Source organism: Colossoma macropomum, unplaced genomic scaffold, assembly GCF_904425465.1.
Source record: "Colossoma macropomum unplaced genomic scaffold, Colossoma_macropomum, whole genome shotgun sequence".
In the NCBI taxonomy this organism is placed as follows: Eukaryota; Metazoa; Chordata; class Actinopteri; order Characiformes; family Serrasalmidae; genus Colossoma; species Colossoma macropomum.
This window is the reverse complement of record NW_023494788.1, coordinates 22,590,009-22,608,976: the sequence shown is the minus strand read 5'-3', so window position 1 is coordinate 22,608,976 and position 18,968 is coordinate 22,590,009. Positions and strand designations below refer to the sequence as shown.

Sequence of the window (18,968 nt, the reverse complement as noted above, 5' to 3'; positions counted from 1 at the left end):
GTCCCTTTCTCAGTAAGAGCTTCTTGGCAGCTACACATCCTTTCATTTTCTCCTCTCTCTCAAAGATGAAAGCTTTCAGTTCTGTTTATCTGATGGGCACAGTTTTGGTGGTCTACCAGGTCATTAGGAGTCCTAGTATTTTCTCTATAACTTTTATCTGTAAACTCACTTATTGTCTTTTGACTTTCACCTTCTTTATGCGGATAATCAAATATGTAATTTTCTGAGAAAATATGAACAACTTGTCCTCAATGGCCACTTTGACTGAAAGTTAAGAAATAAATGAAGGGTGTTTTTTTACTTTTGCACAGTACTGTATATGTGTGAAGTAGTCCTCTATTTCCTGCTATCTATTTTTTGCTTAATTCTTAATGAGGGTTTTTTCTTCTTTTTCTCTCTACAGGTCAGTCTGCCCAATGACTCCAGCTGTGTGGAGGAGATTCTACGGGTAAGTGACATCCACTCTCTTCCTGCTGCACTAATTACACCTGCTCTACGCTGTTGCACACAATGGCACTTAACCGTCCCTAGCATGGGTCTTAGCTTAAAAGCTGAGCTGCTTTCACATCCAGTCACTGGGCTTTTGTGCCTGTACTGTAAGAAAAATCAGAAAAGTGAATGATATTACTTTTCAGGCAACTGTCTGCCAGCGAGTGAACTCAGGTGTGGAGAGTTGTCTGTAAATCATGATAAATCAATTTGAGATGCTCTCTGAATCACTGTTGAGAGGGTCGTATTGCATTACTGCAAGCAATATGTGATTAATTTTTTAGGTTTATTTTGCTTTGTTTTCTTCCTTTCCGCCATATTATTCAATTAAGGCTGGATGATGATATTCGGTTTTCTCGTTAGCGGTCCTGGCGATCGGAATGTTCTCGGGACGTAAAACAGATGAATCACGGCGGCCGCTGACACTCTGTTATTACAGAATCATAGATCAGGCTGGCTCATCCTTTGAATAGGGATTGAATTACTATCGATGAGCTGCAGTCAGCTGGCTCTTAGTGTACCCTGCACGCCGTCACGGCACGAAACACGTTGCCTGGGCAACCTGGAGTGTGTCTGTTAGTCTAAGTGCATGATGGGATTGCTCAGAAGGCCTCTCTAAGCCAGGCGAGGCTGCCATGACTCAGGCATGACTCACGAACCAGGACTTGCTCGCAGCATACTAGTGCATCAGTGCACCTTTGGACGCTTGTGATGTTAAACGGTACAGCAGTGCGAATTAATTGAAGGTTCCGCAGCATTAACTCTAATAATAGCCCTGAATGGTTTGTTAATTAGTTTTTTATTCCAGTCTGTGCTACATCTCACATAATCACAGAAGTTGTTCAACTTTTTAACTGGAAGAAGTGAGTCAGTATAGGTTATCATCATCATCGTTATCATCATCACTTTTAGTTATATAGCGCCTTTCCTACGCTCAAGGATGCTTCACGATTAAAGAACAGGAACACATTAAACACTTAACAACAAAAAGACATCCATCCATCCATCCATCATCTAAACCGCTTATCCTTCTGGGTCGCGGTGGGGTGCTGGAGCCTATCCCAGCTGTCATTGGGCAGAAGGCAGGATACAGCCTGGACAGGTCGCCAGTCCATCGCAGGGCAGACAGACATACATACACATTCAGACACGCACTCACAGACAAAAAGACAATACAAGTATAAACAGAACATCGATAACATAGTGAAAACAAGTACGTCTTTAAATGAGATTTGAATGAAGATAGAGTGGTGGCATCCCCAATAGACTGGGGGAGAGTATTCCAAAATTTGGGAGCTACTACACCAATTGATCGACCACCCATAGAAGTCAGTTTAAACATCGGAACATGAAGAAGGCCTAAATTTTATGATCTTAAAGTATGGGATGGGATATATAGATGAAGAAGCTCAGCCAAATATCGAGGAGCCAGGCCATGCAGAGCTTTATATGTAATGTGGAGAACCTTGTACTGAACGTAACTGTGTTGGGTAACCAGTGAAGACTCTGAAGGGCCGGGTGATATGATCATTGTGTTTTGAAAAGATGACGGTCCAAGCAGCAGCATTTTAAATGTACCATAACCCTAGTGAGGGTTTTGACAGGGAGGCCAGATAGAAGAACATTGCAGTAGTCTAGCTGTGATGTCACTAATGCATGCCCAAGTGTTTCTACACTGGCACATGGAAAAATGCTGTCTTAACAGCAGAATTGATGTGAATGTAAAAAGAGAGTGTGGGGTCAAAGATAACTCCAAGATTGCTGTGGTGGGGAGAAGGTGTTACTAGAATCCCATCAATATTGATGCCAAGAACAGATGAGCTAGATATCAGTGCCTTTGAGCCAATTAAAAGCAACTGCAGCATTCAGTTTAAAAAGTTCATACTCACCCATGACTTAATGAGTACAGTCAGATAAAGCAGGTGGTGGTGTAGTCTGAGCAGGGCTGACGCTAACATAGATCTGAGTGTCATCCGCGAAACAATGAAAACTTAAACCATGATGGTGAATTACATGGCCAAGTGGCAGCATGTAAATGGTAAAAAGCAGCGGACCTAAAACTGAGCCCTGTGGAACACCCTCAGTAACAGACACCATAGAGGATTTATTACTCTGAATAGCTACACACTGCCGTCTATCACTAGGATATGAGGAAAGCCAGGAAAGGGTGGATCCGGTAATACCAGTGCTGCGCATATGAGAGTAATAGATCATGAGATATGGTATCGAAAGCAGAGCTAAGATGAGGAAGTATCAGCATAATAACCGCTCCTGAATCAGCTACACATAGGAGATCATTACTCTAAGAAGTGCAGTCTCTGTGCTAGGCAAGGGACGAAAGCCAGATTGAAAAGGCTTGAATAAATTATTTGTTTCCAGGTGGGACTGCAACTGTGAAGCAACTATCTTTTCCAACAGCTTAGCAGTGAATGGGAGATTAGAGATCGGTCAGTAATTATCAGAGCTGTGCAGCATAACTGACGTCCATTCATAAGCCTTTTCAACCCTGCTGTCCACCACGCACATTAGCACCCTTCCCTATGCTCACTGTTCACAGTTTGAATTGAAATTTAAAATTACATTCAATAGCATGGCGAAAAATGCAGTTTATGTAATCTCTTATGCCAAATGCAGGTGATCTGTTTTCTTCTTTAGTTTTGCACCACAGCTAATAAGCTGTTAAATAAAGGAACTTTAAACTCTGTTAACTTGTCTCAGTAAACTTGCTTATGTAGTTTCTCATACTGTTATCTATAAAAGGACACGCCCCCTCATCTGGGAATTCTTGCTTGGAAAGTCAAGACCATTCTCAACTCAAACCAACATGACTGCTTACACACAACATACAAGAACAGCCATGCACAATGTTAATCAGTAGCCATAAGCATGTATCCAACTTATATTAGTCATACGTGGACATGTACACCGATCAGGCATAACATTATGACCATCCTATGACCAAAATTAAATGAAATACACCAACAACATACATGCAAAAAGCCTTATATTACATAACATGAAGCTAGCATTTATGAGTAATATAAACCATTCATATATGATTCATGCTTTCTTTTACATATTGTTAAATATATGTGTTACATATGTATGTTTATGTATGCTAATATATGACTGAAATATATGTCCCATATTTGAAAATTTCAAATAAGTTGGTGTGTGTGTCACATACTCCGATCAGGCATAACATTATGACCACCTCCTTGTTTCTGCACTCATTGTCCATTTTATCAGCTCCACTTACTATATAGGTGCACTTTGTAGTTCTACAGTTACAGACTGTAGTCCATCTGTTTCTCTGATACTTTGTTAGCCCCCTTTTACCCTGTTCTTCAGTGGTCAGGACCCCCATGGACCCTCACAGAGCAGGTACTATTTGGGTGGTGGGTCATTCTCAGCACTGCAGTAACACTGATGTGGTGGTGGTGTGTTAGTCTGTGTTGAGGTGGTACGAGTGGATCAGACACAGCAGTGCTGCTGGAGTTTTTAAACACTGTGTCCACTCACTGTCCACTCTATTAGACACTCCTACCTTGTCAATCCACCTTGTAGATGCAAAGTCAGAGATGATAGCTCATCTGCTGCTGCAGTTTGTGTTGGTCATCCTCTAGTCCTTCATTAGTGGTCACAGGACGCTGCCCACAGGACAGCTGGATGTTTTGGTTGGTGGACTATTCTCTATTTACTGCAGTGCTGAGAATGACCCAGATAGTACCTGCTCTGTGAGGGTCCATGGGGGTCCTGACCACTGAAGAACAGGGTAAAAGGGGGCTAACAAAGTATGCAGAGAAACAGATGGACTACAGTCTGTAACTGTAGAACTACAAAGTGCACCTATATAGTAAGTGGAGCTGATAAAATGGACAGTGAGCATAGAAACAAGGAGGTTGTCATAACGTTATGCCTGATCGGTGTATGTGACACACACACCAACTTATTTGAAATTTTTCAAATATGGGACATATATTTCAGTCATATATTCGCACACATAAACATACATATGTAACACATATATTTAACAATATGTAAAAGAAAGCATGAATCATGTATGAATGGTTTATATTACTCATAAATGCTAGCTTCATGTTATGTAATATAAGGCTTTTTGCATGTATGTTGTTGGTGTATTTCATTTAATTTTTTTTTTTGCTTTAAAGAAGTATTTCACTGTTTGTAGCGACATATATGAGACAGACAGTATATCGCTGTTGTTGGAAGACACCCTTGTATCTCCAAAATGGTAACTTTACAGGAGAAGGAAAAAACCTACTTTACTTTCAATGTAAGTCAATGGAACCAGACTTTTTTCCAAGTCATTTTAGGTCATTTCCTTCAGTCCATTCATCATGAAATTTACATACAATGTAAAGGGTAACAAGTATGTTCAAACTGTGTCTTAAACTGGAAAACAACAAAAATGGAGATGCAAGGTTTTGTTCCGACAACCGCGATATATCAGATCTATATATTATGTAACATATAAGTGTTCACCCACCTATCAGAGATATATGTGTCGTCCTTATATTATACATATATGTCCAAGATTTGATACTTTGTATATGTACATACATTTTGAAATATATGCCTTACCCTTTGTAATATATATCCAAATTTGGTCATATATCAGATTTCCATATGGGTTGTTAACAACATTGGCCTTTGAGCTGTAGTGAAAAACCAAAGAAGCAAACTTCAGGCACCAAACATGTTTCTATACGCTACATTTGAGCTTTTTTTCACTGAGCTATAAAGTTTGACTTGAAAGAGCTGTGTAATCCCATCATAAACAAACCACTAATAAACCGTAGCAGGGTTGGCTGAGGTCTTTCGAACTGGTCTTTTTATCCAGACTGAGCAGAGACTGAGAGATTTGCCTCCTAAACAAACTTGCATCAAAAACAATCTCCACATTCCCTGCTTTGCACTTGTTAGCGCTAGTTTACCAAAGGGAGCAGATGAGAGAAGATTCAGTTGCTTTCTTCACCTATATGACAGTTTCTCTCAGTCTTGTGTTCGGTGCCTCTCAGGCCCTGAGGGCATAGTTTATCAGAGATGGAAATGTTTATAGATTGATATCACCTCCACACTGAGCAAGAAAAAAGATTGTGTCTTATATGGAGGAACAGAAAGGAAAACTGAAGAAAAATGAAGCAAAAATGATTAGCAATAAATGAAAATGAACATAACACGTAAGATCTTTACAGTTGAATCTGATTTGTGTTATTGTTGTGCTGCATTTGGAGGGATAAAATATTTATGACATTTAAATAGTGAAAGAATGTTTGAAAAGCATCACTACTGGTAAATAACTAATGCATTTGCAATGTATATAGAGGCTGTGTTAGCTTGTAGTGGTGCTTATATCTAATTACAAAGGAATATCATTACTCAGTGCAGCCTTTAGCTTTAGCGGCTCCAGATAATGGGTAATATGGAAGAATGCTGAGAGGTCAGCCACACACACACATACACACACTGTTTCCCCTATTTCTCTCCCAAACACACACATGGACAAGCCCTGGGTGGTCCCTTTTACATCCCGGTGTAAGACGATCTGAAGTGTCTCTCCCCAGACTGAATTCCAGTCGAAGGGTTGAAGTCATGACTCAGGCATGCTCAATGTTCTAGTCAATTAATCTGTTCTCTTATGCAAGACCAGCACTGAGACCCGGACACACAGGTTTTAACAACCTTTTCAAATGAACTAATATGGACAAAATGGACATTTGTATTTTTAAAGTCCACTATTTATTGCATTTTGAGAAGATATTTTTTCAGACTTTTCCTTTTTTATTATGTCTAGGAAAGTGAGTCACTGTCTACTTTGGCAGTAAGTTTTAATACTCAAGCCATTAAAATATATTTGCACTGAGCGTGATCCAAGTGCTAAGTGTTTTGTTGACCATTAACAGTCCAAAGTATAGACTTCATTCACTCTAAGCAGCACTTCTTCAAGTTTAGGACTTTTAGCATGCAAATGAAAGCGGTTCCAGTTCTGAAGGGACATTTAATGTGGTTGGATATTAATACTGGGTGATATACCAGTTTTTCTTGTACATCAGTTGCAATTCCTTTCATGTTTGTCTAGTTACAACTTTTGTTATTTTTATGTGGAGGGGATTTTTTCCCAATTTTTTCCCCAATTTAGTCATCTCAAATTCCACCCACTAGTTAGGACTCCCCCAATAATACCAGCGCTAGGAGGGTGAAGGCAAACACAAGCTTCTTCCAAGACCTGTGAAGCACCACCGCATCTTTTTGAACTGCCGCTCACGCGACGTCATTGGACAGCCGAACGCGCTCAGAGGAAAGCACTGACCGCCAGATCTGCTACGTCAGCTAACAGACGCTTGCGCTGACCAGCATCGCGTTGAGTGATGGGGGGAGAAGGGGGCCATCCTACCTACTCAGAGAGCAAGGCCAATTGTGCTCTCTAGGACTCCCGGCCACCGGCCACGGATGGCTGTAGTTTAGTTAAAACTTTTATACCAGTCTGTCACAACTGAGTCAGGGATGTTTTAGTCATGTTTCGGTCAAATAAAAGCAGCAGTCCTTCACCTCCCACTGTTTAGTCAGTTGCAGTCCAATTTTAGTTTAGTTTGTTTTCGAGGATTAGATAAATGAGGCCTGTGTCTGGTGATGCTTAATCAAGCTACCATGTTATTAATCCCTAGTGTTGGTAAAAGTAAATTTACAAACAAAGCAAGACAGCAGTATTCCCACATGTAAACATAACTAAACTTTAAAAAATTGGCTGATGTGATATACTACATTATTAACACCTTTATTGTATTCAACATAGATGAAACTGTCCTAGAAACAATTAAACACATAAGTAAAAACATGTCTCAGCTCTCGTTCATCAGGTAAAACTTTAAGCTTTAAATGGCTTCAGAGAAGAAAATATTAGGCTAAGCTAAGCAGCCACAAACTCTTAGACGATAAAATTCACATGACGTTCGCAATTCCATTCTTTCTTTCTAGATTAATTAGTTTTATCAAATTAAAAAAAATACAGTTCATCAAATTAAAGATGGCAATATACAACAAGCACAACTTTTACCGATCTGTGCTTGATTTGTGGTTTTTATTTGACAAAGACTCACATGAATCACTATGTTTGGCCTGCGTCCACTTCAGTGTAAGGGGAATTACAGGACGAAATGATAAGCAAAGGAACCCCCCCACACACACCCCACCCGGTTAAACAGTTCTTTTTCCACATGGTTACCCCAATAAGAAGACTCCGGCACATGCTTTAGATATATGTAAGAAACAGCCAGTCTCTTGGGGTTAGCCTTTTTGACCTAGCATAGACGCCAAATTATAATTTAATAATTTAATATATTAAATTATTTGTAGTATTTACCAGATTCCAGCAACTGGTTTGGGACACACAGTTAACCACACAGTAAATATACATTATTTGTCTAAACCACCCACTTTTATTAGTTGCTAAGGCTTTTCAGCATCATCTGCTAAATCTCATATGTTTATGTTGAATAGAGTATTTTGTTTGTGCACATAAAAAGGGGTGTGTGTGTGTGAGAGAGAGAGAGAGAAAGCATGCATGTGTTAGGTGTTAGTCCTCTTCTATGCTGACGAACAGAATAGCTGCAGATTCATCATATTGTGCAGTAAGTTTCCTCCTCCGGTAGCACTATCCCGGCTTTATGAAAGGTAATACTTCATATCTAACATTACCGCCGAGGTGGCAGTATCAAAGGCACTGTGGCCCATTTGTCTCGGCCTGTCTCAGGCTTCTGCAGTCCGGGAGGTGACCCGGGCCATCCTGCCCCACAGGCGGGAAGACCAAGCCAACATTTATGAGGAATCCAAATGTGTATAAAACCACTGTATTATAAACAGCACTGCAATAAATGACATGATTCCTGAACGCAGGCCTGACTGTTAGAAATGGGTAGAGTAAACTGAACTAGACGTGCTCAAGTAAAAGTGCTGTTAGATCCGTTAGACAGTCACTCAAGTAGAAGTAAAAGTAGCATAGCAATAAAACAACTTCCCTATAGAACTGCAGTGGAACTTCTTAGTACATCCAACAGCAACAGAATAGGAACCAAAGCAAAGTAGTAAAAGTATTTTATACTTATTTTCTATACTTGTTTCAGCTTTTTTTTTTTCTTAAGTACATGGAACCGAGTAAAAGGTATTAGTTACTACCCATTTCTGCTGACTAAGCATTCTCATCATGTAATTCGAGGACTGTGAAGACCAAAGAGCAACGAGCAGGCTGGAAGCATTTTTAGAGCTTCTGTGTGAAAATGAAATCTATTTTACCTTGGTCTGAAAGAGTTATTAGCAAAATGACAGTTTTATTTCACAATTTAATAATTCTTTATGTAGTTATATGGTGGATAACATGCACACTTAATTTACTCTCTGTGTCAACAGATTAGAGCCTATGTGTCTAACTTCATATTTTGTTTTTCATGGCAACAATTGATACACAACAATATAAGTGCAGGGCAGTAACTTTTTATCAAATTCAAATCATAATTAAAATTCACTTCTACTTATAGAATCTCTTCTACTTATAAACAGAAATGTGGTATCAGTTGAAAGTGTCTATGCTTTCAATAGAACTTATTGGTTGAGTTATAATGACAAATGATTTACTGTTGTATACAAATATGGTTTGTTGATTTTCTCTGTGACAATAAGTTAACACATCCTCTATAGTCAGCACACGTAAATATGCCATTTTCTGCAAATTTTAGTTTCCAGTTATTTGCTGAGTTTAACAAATTGGGAAAAAATTAAATATAAAATGTGCCATAACTTTTACACAGGCCACACTGTATGTTGTATTTTTTCCAAGATGTTAAATTCAACAAATAAACAGTAATTATGAATTAAAATGTGCAGACTTGTGTGCTCTGTAGAGGACGCGTTCACTTTCATGTCACTTGACTAGGGCGCCCCAACTTTTGCATATGACTGCATATAAAATGACATGAGAAATGACACCAGCAATAACTTTGACTTCTAAAAAGGACCTTTACTGTTACTGGAGTCATTATTTCTCTGAAGTAGCAATACTTTTACTTGAGTTTGGGTTTAGGATACTCTACTCTCCTCTGAAAGGGGCTTTGGGGGGTCAATCCAGATGGAAGCTCTCGTGTTGGGTTAGTGTAGTGTGACTGACTCACCTCACGCACACTGACAGTTAAAGATTGCATCGCAGGATTGTGTGTGTGGATCCACACAGCATGGCTCTCAAACAGGAGCAACAGATGATGCATGCAACCTCAGGGCATGCAGGAGCCTGGTCAAAGCGCACACACACACACACACACACACACACACACTCTAAAATTAAACATTTAACTCTCCCTCACGTGCAAAGAAGTATCATACCTCAGTGTCGCCCTTGTCTCCGCATCACTGTTGGTTTATATACCATAACAAACAGATTTAAGTACTACAGACTTTTCACCCGTCGGTATTTGGGGTTGGCGATATGGCAAAAATATATCATGATACTTCAAGACATTTTCACAATACATAATATGCATAACAATGTTTTTGTTTTTCTGAGATTTAATAAGTTATCACATAAAATTTACTGTAATAATAATGATAGTAAATGCACAACTGCGGTGACTTTTATTATTTTACATTTTACAAACTGCACTGAACTAAACCCAAATAAACAGTCCTACTTATGCTCAATTTGTAATGAAACATATCGTTAGTCATTGCTCTGAAAGTACTGATGATATCCACAATATACTGAGAAAACCATATTGTGACATAATTTACGACAAGATATCGTCATAAAATATCCACCCTTAACAGATATTTTTAGATGTTTTATTCAGTATTTCAAGAATTCTCGGAACAAAAATTAAAGTGATAAAAGTATATACTGCCTATTTTCTGTTTTCTGCGTTATTTTATCTGTCTTAAGATTTGATCTCCATTTTTGATTTAATAAATTCTAGACATTCTTTTATACTTTAGCTTGTCACACAGCTTCCTCAGCACTACAGGACTTTGCAAAAGTCAGAGACTACCAATCATTTATTTAATTTCTAGTCAAAACATATATTTTTCAGGAGGTATTTCTGAGGAAATTGGATATAGGTTTATTCATGTCTATTATAAAGGATAAATTTAAGGTAACAATGAAAAAAAGCAGTAATTTCCAAAACTGTAGTTCAACATTATTGAATGTTTTTGGGATTGCTTAAATCTTGATGAGCAGAAAGTGTAACCAACTTCTAAGGCTGAACTTTGGAGGTGTGGAAAAATATGCTGATTTCTTTGAAGAACTCAAAGCAAGTCTTCTGAAAAGAACAGAAGCTGTAATAAAGACCAAGCGTGGACACACTTAATTCCCGAAAATCATATATTAAGTTGTTGAGTATTCGGTGTAATTTTCTGTTAAACATTATAATTTCTGAATAACTTGTACTTAATGGGTTTTGTCTTGAAGTTATTAACCAGGTTATTATGCAAAATGATGTTTTAAATAGTATCGCACATAATAATGGACTTTTAAATGGTAAGAAATAAGAGGAAAACATACTAGAGACTCTGCATCATACAGTGAATCTAGTGGTTCACCGCAATTTGAAGACTGCTAACCTCTGTCTGAATACAAAAACAAAAACAGTTTCCATCTAAACACGGCTCACTCGGGTTTAAAGGCTGTTTGTGTCCGGGAGCAGGAGACTAAACACCGTACGAGCCGAGTCTGTGTGTTTGGATGACCAGCATTGGCTACAAGGGCTACACTATGCTTCTCTTAATCCACTTCATTTACAAATCAGAGCTGACGAGGAGACGGCTGAACCCCCCACTGCAGCTCGGAGGAATTAATGGATTTGTATGTGCGTTTTTCCAGGATGGCAATGTTATTGGTTTTCTCGCAGGAAGGGACGCAAACTCACACACACTCCAGTTCAACCTCCGAGATTTCAAAGTACTTTCGGCTCATGATTTCATTAGGCAAGAATGGAGTTGTTTGTTTGTAAGCAAGCATGAATGATCACCCCTCGGAGAACTGCAGGCAGATGCCATTTGCTTCTTTACGTTTTGTTTTCTTATTTGTTTATTCCTTTGTTTACAACACTAGTGGAGTTTTAATCTTGAGGTCTCTTTTGATCATCTACTTATCTTCGTTATTCAGTATTTTATTATTACGTCTACAATTATGCATCTGTATGTATCTAAGCCTATCTTTAAATGAGGAGTGGACAATGTGATGATATTTCGTCGTTATTGTGATAAATTCATGATGTTCTGTTCTGAGTATGTCATGTGTTATCAGCACTTGTAAAACACTGAACAACTGCATGCATCATAAAAAGACAGATACGAGCCATATGGATCTTATTGAGAGTCTATAAAGAACAACTGCATGAACTACGTAGTATAATAACAAGGAGTTGACTGAATGTCAGCATTATGTTATCTTTTCCATTTATTTATACCAATTGTTATTTTTTCCTTATGTTTTTTTCTTAAATGGTTTATTTTTGCAAGCATTTAATTAAAATACATGATACTTAGATTTTAAAAAGAGGAGAAATGTGGCATGTTTTTCTAGTTCATTTTGTCCTTTACAATGAAATATTATGTTACATAGTTTATTATAAAAAGCATTGTGATGTTTTATAGGGACATATAGGGATCACAGCCAGTCCTTGGATAATTTACCAGATTGGGTATGAGCTCTGTTAAGCCAAGACTGCTAACAAAGCGGCCTATTTTAGCGAACTATTTTACAGTGGGAAGTGAAAAACTACTGGTATGTGGCTATAATGCTTCAAGTCTATAACAGCTATAATGCTTTGCAGCACGCGCTGCTGCCAGTTTTTCACTTGCAAGTCACAACTGGTTAAAAATGAAACTATCTCAGGAAACATTCTGCTTCACTTCGCCTGTTTTGGCTCAAAACTGATGCTAACAAAACAGCCAGTTTAAAAACTGAAAGAATGGAGCTAGAGGTGGCACTCACACTGAGCATTGGTATCAGGCCGATATCAGTAGAAAAGGCTGGATCGAATATCGGAGGGGGGATAAAGATCTTCGTCATTCAGCGGATCCTGTGACAATTGGGAAAATGTCAATACAGCAAAACATGTTGGCTTTGGAACATTTTTTGTTTACCACAAGATGCAATAGTGGCAAATTACTATGCATTATTCTCATAGAGAAAACCAACTTAGACTCATTTTGCTGTTGTCAGAACAAAACCTTATATCTCCAAAATGGTAACTTTACAGGAGAAGCAAAAAACATGTTTTATTTATAATGTAAGTCAATGGAGCCAGAATTTTTTCCAAGTAATTTTGAGCCATTTCTCGTGGTGCATTCATCTTGAAATTTACAAACAATATAAAGGACGGTAGGTTTTTTCAAATTATGTCAAAAACTGAAAAACGACCAAAATGGAGACACAAGGTTTTGATCCGACAGCATCATGTATGAGCATGACAGCAACTACAGAATGAAGACTACGGAGGTGTTTTGCATGCATGTTAAATTGCAGCGTATTCTCGACACTGTAACATAGTGATGGAAATCAGATATCAGTTCAGAGTGTATATAATTGATTTTATTGCATAATTTAAAGTGACTGGTAGCTAAATCATCAGGGAGGTCAGTCAAATTGGATAATAAGCTGAAAACTAAATAAATTAGTCCAGATTGTCACATTATGAACACAGTGGTAAACAGCAACCCTGCATATCTTATTTAAATTGAGTGGCCACAAATAAACAATGGATAATATTATTATTGGATGATGCTTAACATCAACATATGCGGATCAGATCGGATCAAGGGGCACGAAAACTGGACTGGGATGTTCCTAATGATATATTTACTGTATCTCACACACTTACCAGCCTTTGGTACTCAACAAATGGTGATTATCTTCCTCTGTTTCACCATCATGTATGACTTCATTTCTAACTCTGCATAGCTCTTCATACAGCAGCCCTTAAAGAGACGCAGTGTCGAGTGTTTGCATAGTGTCATGGAAGCATGTGGTAATGCACTCAGTGTGAGACTGTATGAGAAGTGAAAATATATGGCATGTGTGAGGTGTGAGGCATGTGGGGGGGGCAGTGGTAAGAGGGGGAAAAGCGTGCTCTGAATGCTAAAAGGCTTACGCACATACAGAAGATGAGCTTGAGGGCTGCTGCACATAGTCACACACACACACACACACACACACACACACACACACGGACATGTTCATATTCACTCTAATGAGGCTAATTCAGCAGACACACACACACAGATGCACAGATATTTTCTTTCTCTGTGTTAGAGCTGATGCCATCAACATTTTACAGGCTTCCAGCATTAATTCTCAATACCATTCCAAATACAGTAATAATTACATTTGATAAGTAACCATCATTTTATGTATGTTAGTTCATTTTAGATCAGAATAGATTAAAATATTCCAGTTTTCTATTGGTAACAAATAATAATGCGATCATAAATATTTACAGTCAGTTCCAATATCTTTACAGCCAAATTGGCCAATGGCTGATTGTTAGTCATCTTTTTTTCATGCTAAGCTCACACGGCATTGGGAAAATATTAGCCAAACTTGAACATTATTTGCTCTCTAATGTAACATTTTTCCGTGTCAGATCAGTTGTGTAATAATGTGAATCAAATCGAAAGTAAGAGGCGACTGGCTGCTTAGCACAATGAGTCATGCACAATTATTCTGTGACATTTTCAGACAGGTTTAGCAACAGCTAAATATAAATAATATCAAATATTACCACTTATCTTGCTCCAGACATTAAAGGAAAAGGGGAAACCTGTGAGAGATGTGCTGTGTGGGTGTTTTCATCCTTTAAATAACGCTACATTGGTATGACATGGTATTTTAATAACCTATCACATCCATCATTGAGTAATTGCTATTTTTCTTCTAGTTTTAAGACAGAATGTTTTGTTAGGTGGTACATAAGCATCTAACTCTGAACATTTCAGGAATTTCCGAATACTAAATCAGCAAAAGGGGGGCCAACGTAACAAATGAATACTCAAGGGTTTTGAGTTATTGGGGCCAGCCCTTGTCTGCATTCTCGTGCTCTTCTGTATCAGGCAGTACACCTGGAGATGCACACACACACACACACACACACACACACACACACACACACACACTCACACTCACGCACAGAGAGACGAGCAGTCTGGAGGCAGTCAAAAGGGCCACATAAAAGACAATATATGAAAGAGAGAAAGATGCAGCCTACAATTACACAGAAGGTTAAGGAGCCTATTACCAGTGCTGCTTTTTCATCTGACACATGAATATGGATGAATTTCCATTTGCTTATGAGCAGCAGTAATTACAGGATTGCTCTGGCTCCATCTCTAGCCTGTAGGTATTCCGTGTTAATGTTGATGTTTAGAATGTGCAAACAGAGGTGTGTGTGTGTGTGTGTGCGCGTGTGTTTGTTTTCCAACATTTTGAGGACAAAATTACCCTGAAAAACCACAGAAAAACAGGGCTAAACTACCTTTTCAGGACATACAAAATGGACTTAACTTTGCAAAACACTTGGAGGACTGCAGGGATGTTTTTTGACACTGCTGAAGCTTTTTTTGTCTATTTCCTTTTCTCAGTAACGCTGTCTTAACACCTACACGTGCTTTCAGACAGTACTGTAATTATGTTAATAATGCATATGGGTATTTGAATGACTCCTGGTCCTCACATTGTACAAAAACAAGTCTCTGTGTGTGTAAAGCAGCATGTTAACCTGCTTGAATGCTGTTCTCTTACAGGAAATGACCCATTCCTGGCCTCCTCCTCTCACTGCCATACACACACCAGGCAAAGCAGAACAAACCAAGTTTCCCATCCCCTCCAAGGTAAACTGTTACATACACACGCACAAACATAATGTTACCCAGTATTTACACACTAAATATTGAACCAGTATTTATAGTAAAATATTAGAAAGACATTTCTTTTTCTGGTTATGGTCTTCCTTAAAGGTCAGTAAAGGTCTTTAAAGGAACACTTGAGCATTTTTTGATCTGCTGCATCTGTAGCATACAGTCAGTTACCATAGACAATCATTTCAGCATGTTTCCCTTCACTTAGTTATAATAGAAAAACTGGTGACTCTAAAACAGAAGCCAGTGAAAAACATGTACTCATGTAAATGTACAATATACATGTGTAATGCAGGGCTGGCAGTAGCCTTTTGGGGGCCCTAAGCAGGGTTTTTGGGGCCCCTATATTGCTAGCTGGTGAACTGTGAAATTAGAGCTAAACTGTTAACAACGACTACCACAATCTGTCTAAATTATATACATTTATAACTGAATAAATTATGCATTGCTGATGAGCGGATGCTCGTTTAGAGTTCTAATAAGTCAGAAGTTGAAGCTGCTTCATTAGTAAGACCTAAGATCCACTTCTTCTTTTTGTTTTTCCCCTCTCTAGAACATAATAATGGTAGAGTAATAACCCAGACATTGTTAGCGGGCCCCCTCGGGAGCTACTTATGTTGCTTATTAGATAGAATCTACACTTGTTAAATGCAAACGTTTGGGCAGCTCCAGTGAAATTACATGTTTTGCTGATTTTCTAAGCTTGATATATTAAAAAAAACCATTAAATATGAAATGTTTCATTACTTTTGCATAGACCATGTTATGTTTTATTTTTTCCAATATGTTAAATTCACAGATAAACAGTGATTGTGTATTAAAATGCATAGAGATGTGGTCTCCGTAGAGGATGTGTACTTATTTTCACCAGGGCGCCCAAACTTTTGCATTGCTGATGTGATGTAATAATTAATTGTAAAATAGGTTAATATTTAATTATTCAAAATGAGACATCAGCAAACAAATGAGGGTTGCATACTTTACAATGTCTCTTTGTGTTTATTTACAAATGATATTCGGTATTAGTGTATTATTAATATAGCTGTGTAAATGACTGATACTGATTTTAGCGTATGATTATCTCTCATTAAAGACGTCATGTGTTCGTAGACCTCTTGTGTAGTCATGCTCTGTTTTACTCACTAAGCTCTCCACCACACAGAGAGTGACGCATGAAGTGTTACTGTGAAATCACCAAGCAAGACTCAACATTAGGACAGTGTCTTTTTCCCCACTCCGGATGAGTTTGCGGACTGTGGGGGAAAACGCAGTTATTTATTTATTCATTTTATGGAACCTCGGGCTGATGTCATAACATCCGCCCGTCACTCTGTCCTCTGATGTCACTTGACAAGTTTCCAGAGATGGCGTCAGGGAGCTGGAGGGCTGAGCAGTGTCACTGGGAAGATGTCAAAGCATTGAGGGGGAGATGTGCTGGACAGGGCTTTGTGGTTTGGCCATGCTTTTTGACTGAGTGACTCTTTTGGCTACACGTCATCTCTGCTTCACTGAGACTGAGTGTAATCTGTTGCTGCTTAGACCATCCAGCCACTACGCTCAGCCTGCCATGGTTTACAGGGCACAATTATTAATATTTTATTTTTTTTTAACCTGTTGGTCTGATTTTAGGGCTGAGCGATTCAATAAAGATAATTATTATCATATTATTGTGCAAAAGTCAGAGACCACACTTCAGGCATTTTCAAATGGTGTAAAGTAAAATAAATAAATAATACAAAGTAAAAGAGATTAGAAGATTTTGATGCAACAGTGACAATGCTTGAATCCCAGTGTTATTTTTTTTTTTAAAGGCTTTTTCTGATATTATATACACACTTACTCTGTAATACATTTACAGTGGAGTTGCCAGTAAAGTACTGTACATTGTATACAATATGTTTATTGTATTAGTACTATATATACATTAATACCATATAAATATATATATATATACATAGAAAAAACTAAATGCACCTCTCTAAATGCTAAATATTTTACAGTATGATCCTGCAAAATAAACCAGTATTATACTGTAAAATAAATACTGTAGATTTACAGCAGTTTTTTTTACAGTTTATTTATTACCAAGACAGAACGTAAAACATACCTAAACAAAACATTCAAAAAAAACTACATTTCACTTTTATTGGGCCTTTACTTTCAACATAGATCTTTAAAACTATCTTAGCTTGAAGTAAAAGTATGATATTAAAAAAAAAAACAGAATAAAGTTGATAAAGAGGATGTTGACCTCTTATCTTGTTCTGAAACATTTTCCTTAAACTTACTACTTTTTCTTTCCATAATTTCAGCAATGAAAATGGCTAGCTAGCTGAGTGTAACTATCATGCATATGTCCAGTCCAAATTCCTGTTCTCTGGACTTGTGGCCTCCAGCCTTGCTGACTCTTTGAGGGCACTACTAAGTTGTAAAAATGGTACATTATAAAAAGCAATTGCCTTTTACCTCTTAAAGTCCCAGGCATATTACATACTGAAGCTTATTATTCAGGTAAAACAGGGACTTTAATGCAAACTGGTTGAGCTGTTTTTAGGTTATAGAAGTGTGTAATAAAACTTTGGGCACACCACTGTATGGGCAGGTCAGCAATAGCTGCATAGAAAGCTAACAAAATGGACAAGTTTCTGGTAATACAAGGTCCTGGTGCATCAGCTGCAGTGATACTTACTATCCACAAAGAGGGCCTTAGACAAGTTTGAGAACCGCTGGCTTGGATGAATAGCATAAATAGACAGCCCAGCCCTCTGACCCTCTCGCTTACACGCATGTTAAGTATCTCAAGTTTGGGAAGGCCCAATTAAGCCCTTACCAAACCATAAACCAAGCAAAGTTTTATTGCACACTTAAGCTAACCTAAGAATAGCTCCATTAGTTTGCATTGAAGTCCCTGTAGTTACTGAATTATAAGCCTTAGTACATAATAAGCCTGGAATGTTAAGGAGTTACGTGATAGTTTGAGCTGTTGTGAGTGAACGGCTAGACTTCATCTCCCTGGTGACTAAAAGGCACACATTGCCACCTAGAGTGCCAAAGTAGCAACAGTTCAAGTCAAGCCCTTGAGGCGAATGTCAACATAGTAGCAGAGTTGTCAATTTATTGACAATATCAAAGATGTGTGTCGTTGATATAGGAAAAATGTTTGATTTCAATAATTATCATTATTATTTTAACAATACCTAGGCCTGTGTCTTACTGCAATATTAGGAAATCTTTCCCAAACCTTCTTTACCCCTGAGAGATAACCTACAGGGTTTAGGAATAATAAGCCGCTGTGAAATAGTGTGCCTATTAAAACGAATCATTCTGCTGCAAATTGTCACAGTTTCTTCTGTGGCCGTGCCTTCAAGATGTCATCCCCTCTGTGTCTGTGCGTATCCGAGTGTGTGTGCGTTCTCAAGTTCCACTCAAATCCCATGACGCTTCATTCTCAGTGCTAAAGTCCCTGTTATTTGCCTCTTAATAGGACATGGTCTGACTGGCATAAGTTGACCCGAGTGACATGGCTAATAATAAGCTGACTCTATAAATCCTGATTT

The 18,968-nt window shown here is 38.2% G+C and overlaps 1 protein-coding gene across 1 annotated transcript in view; it reads left to right on the top strand.

Moving 5' to 3' along the window:
• Positions 1 to 18,968, top strand: part of aff2 (AF4/FMR2 family, member 2) — a 307,511-nt gene that overhangs the window by 168,233 nt on the left and 120,310 nt on the right. The window contains exons 4-5 of the mRNA XM_036568862.1: positions 404 to 448; positions 15,298 to 15,384. Of these exons, the coding sequence (XP_036424755.1) occupies positions 404 to 448; positions 15,298 to 15,384 (132 nt within the window). The remainder of the gene's footprint in view (positions 1 to 403; positions 449 to 15,297; positions 15,385 to 18,968) is intronic.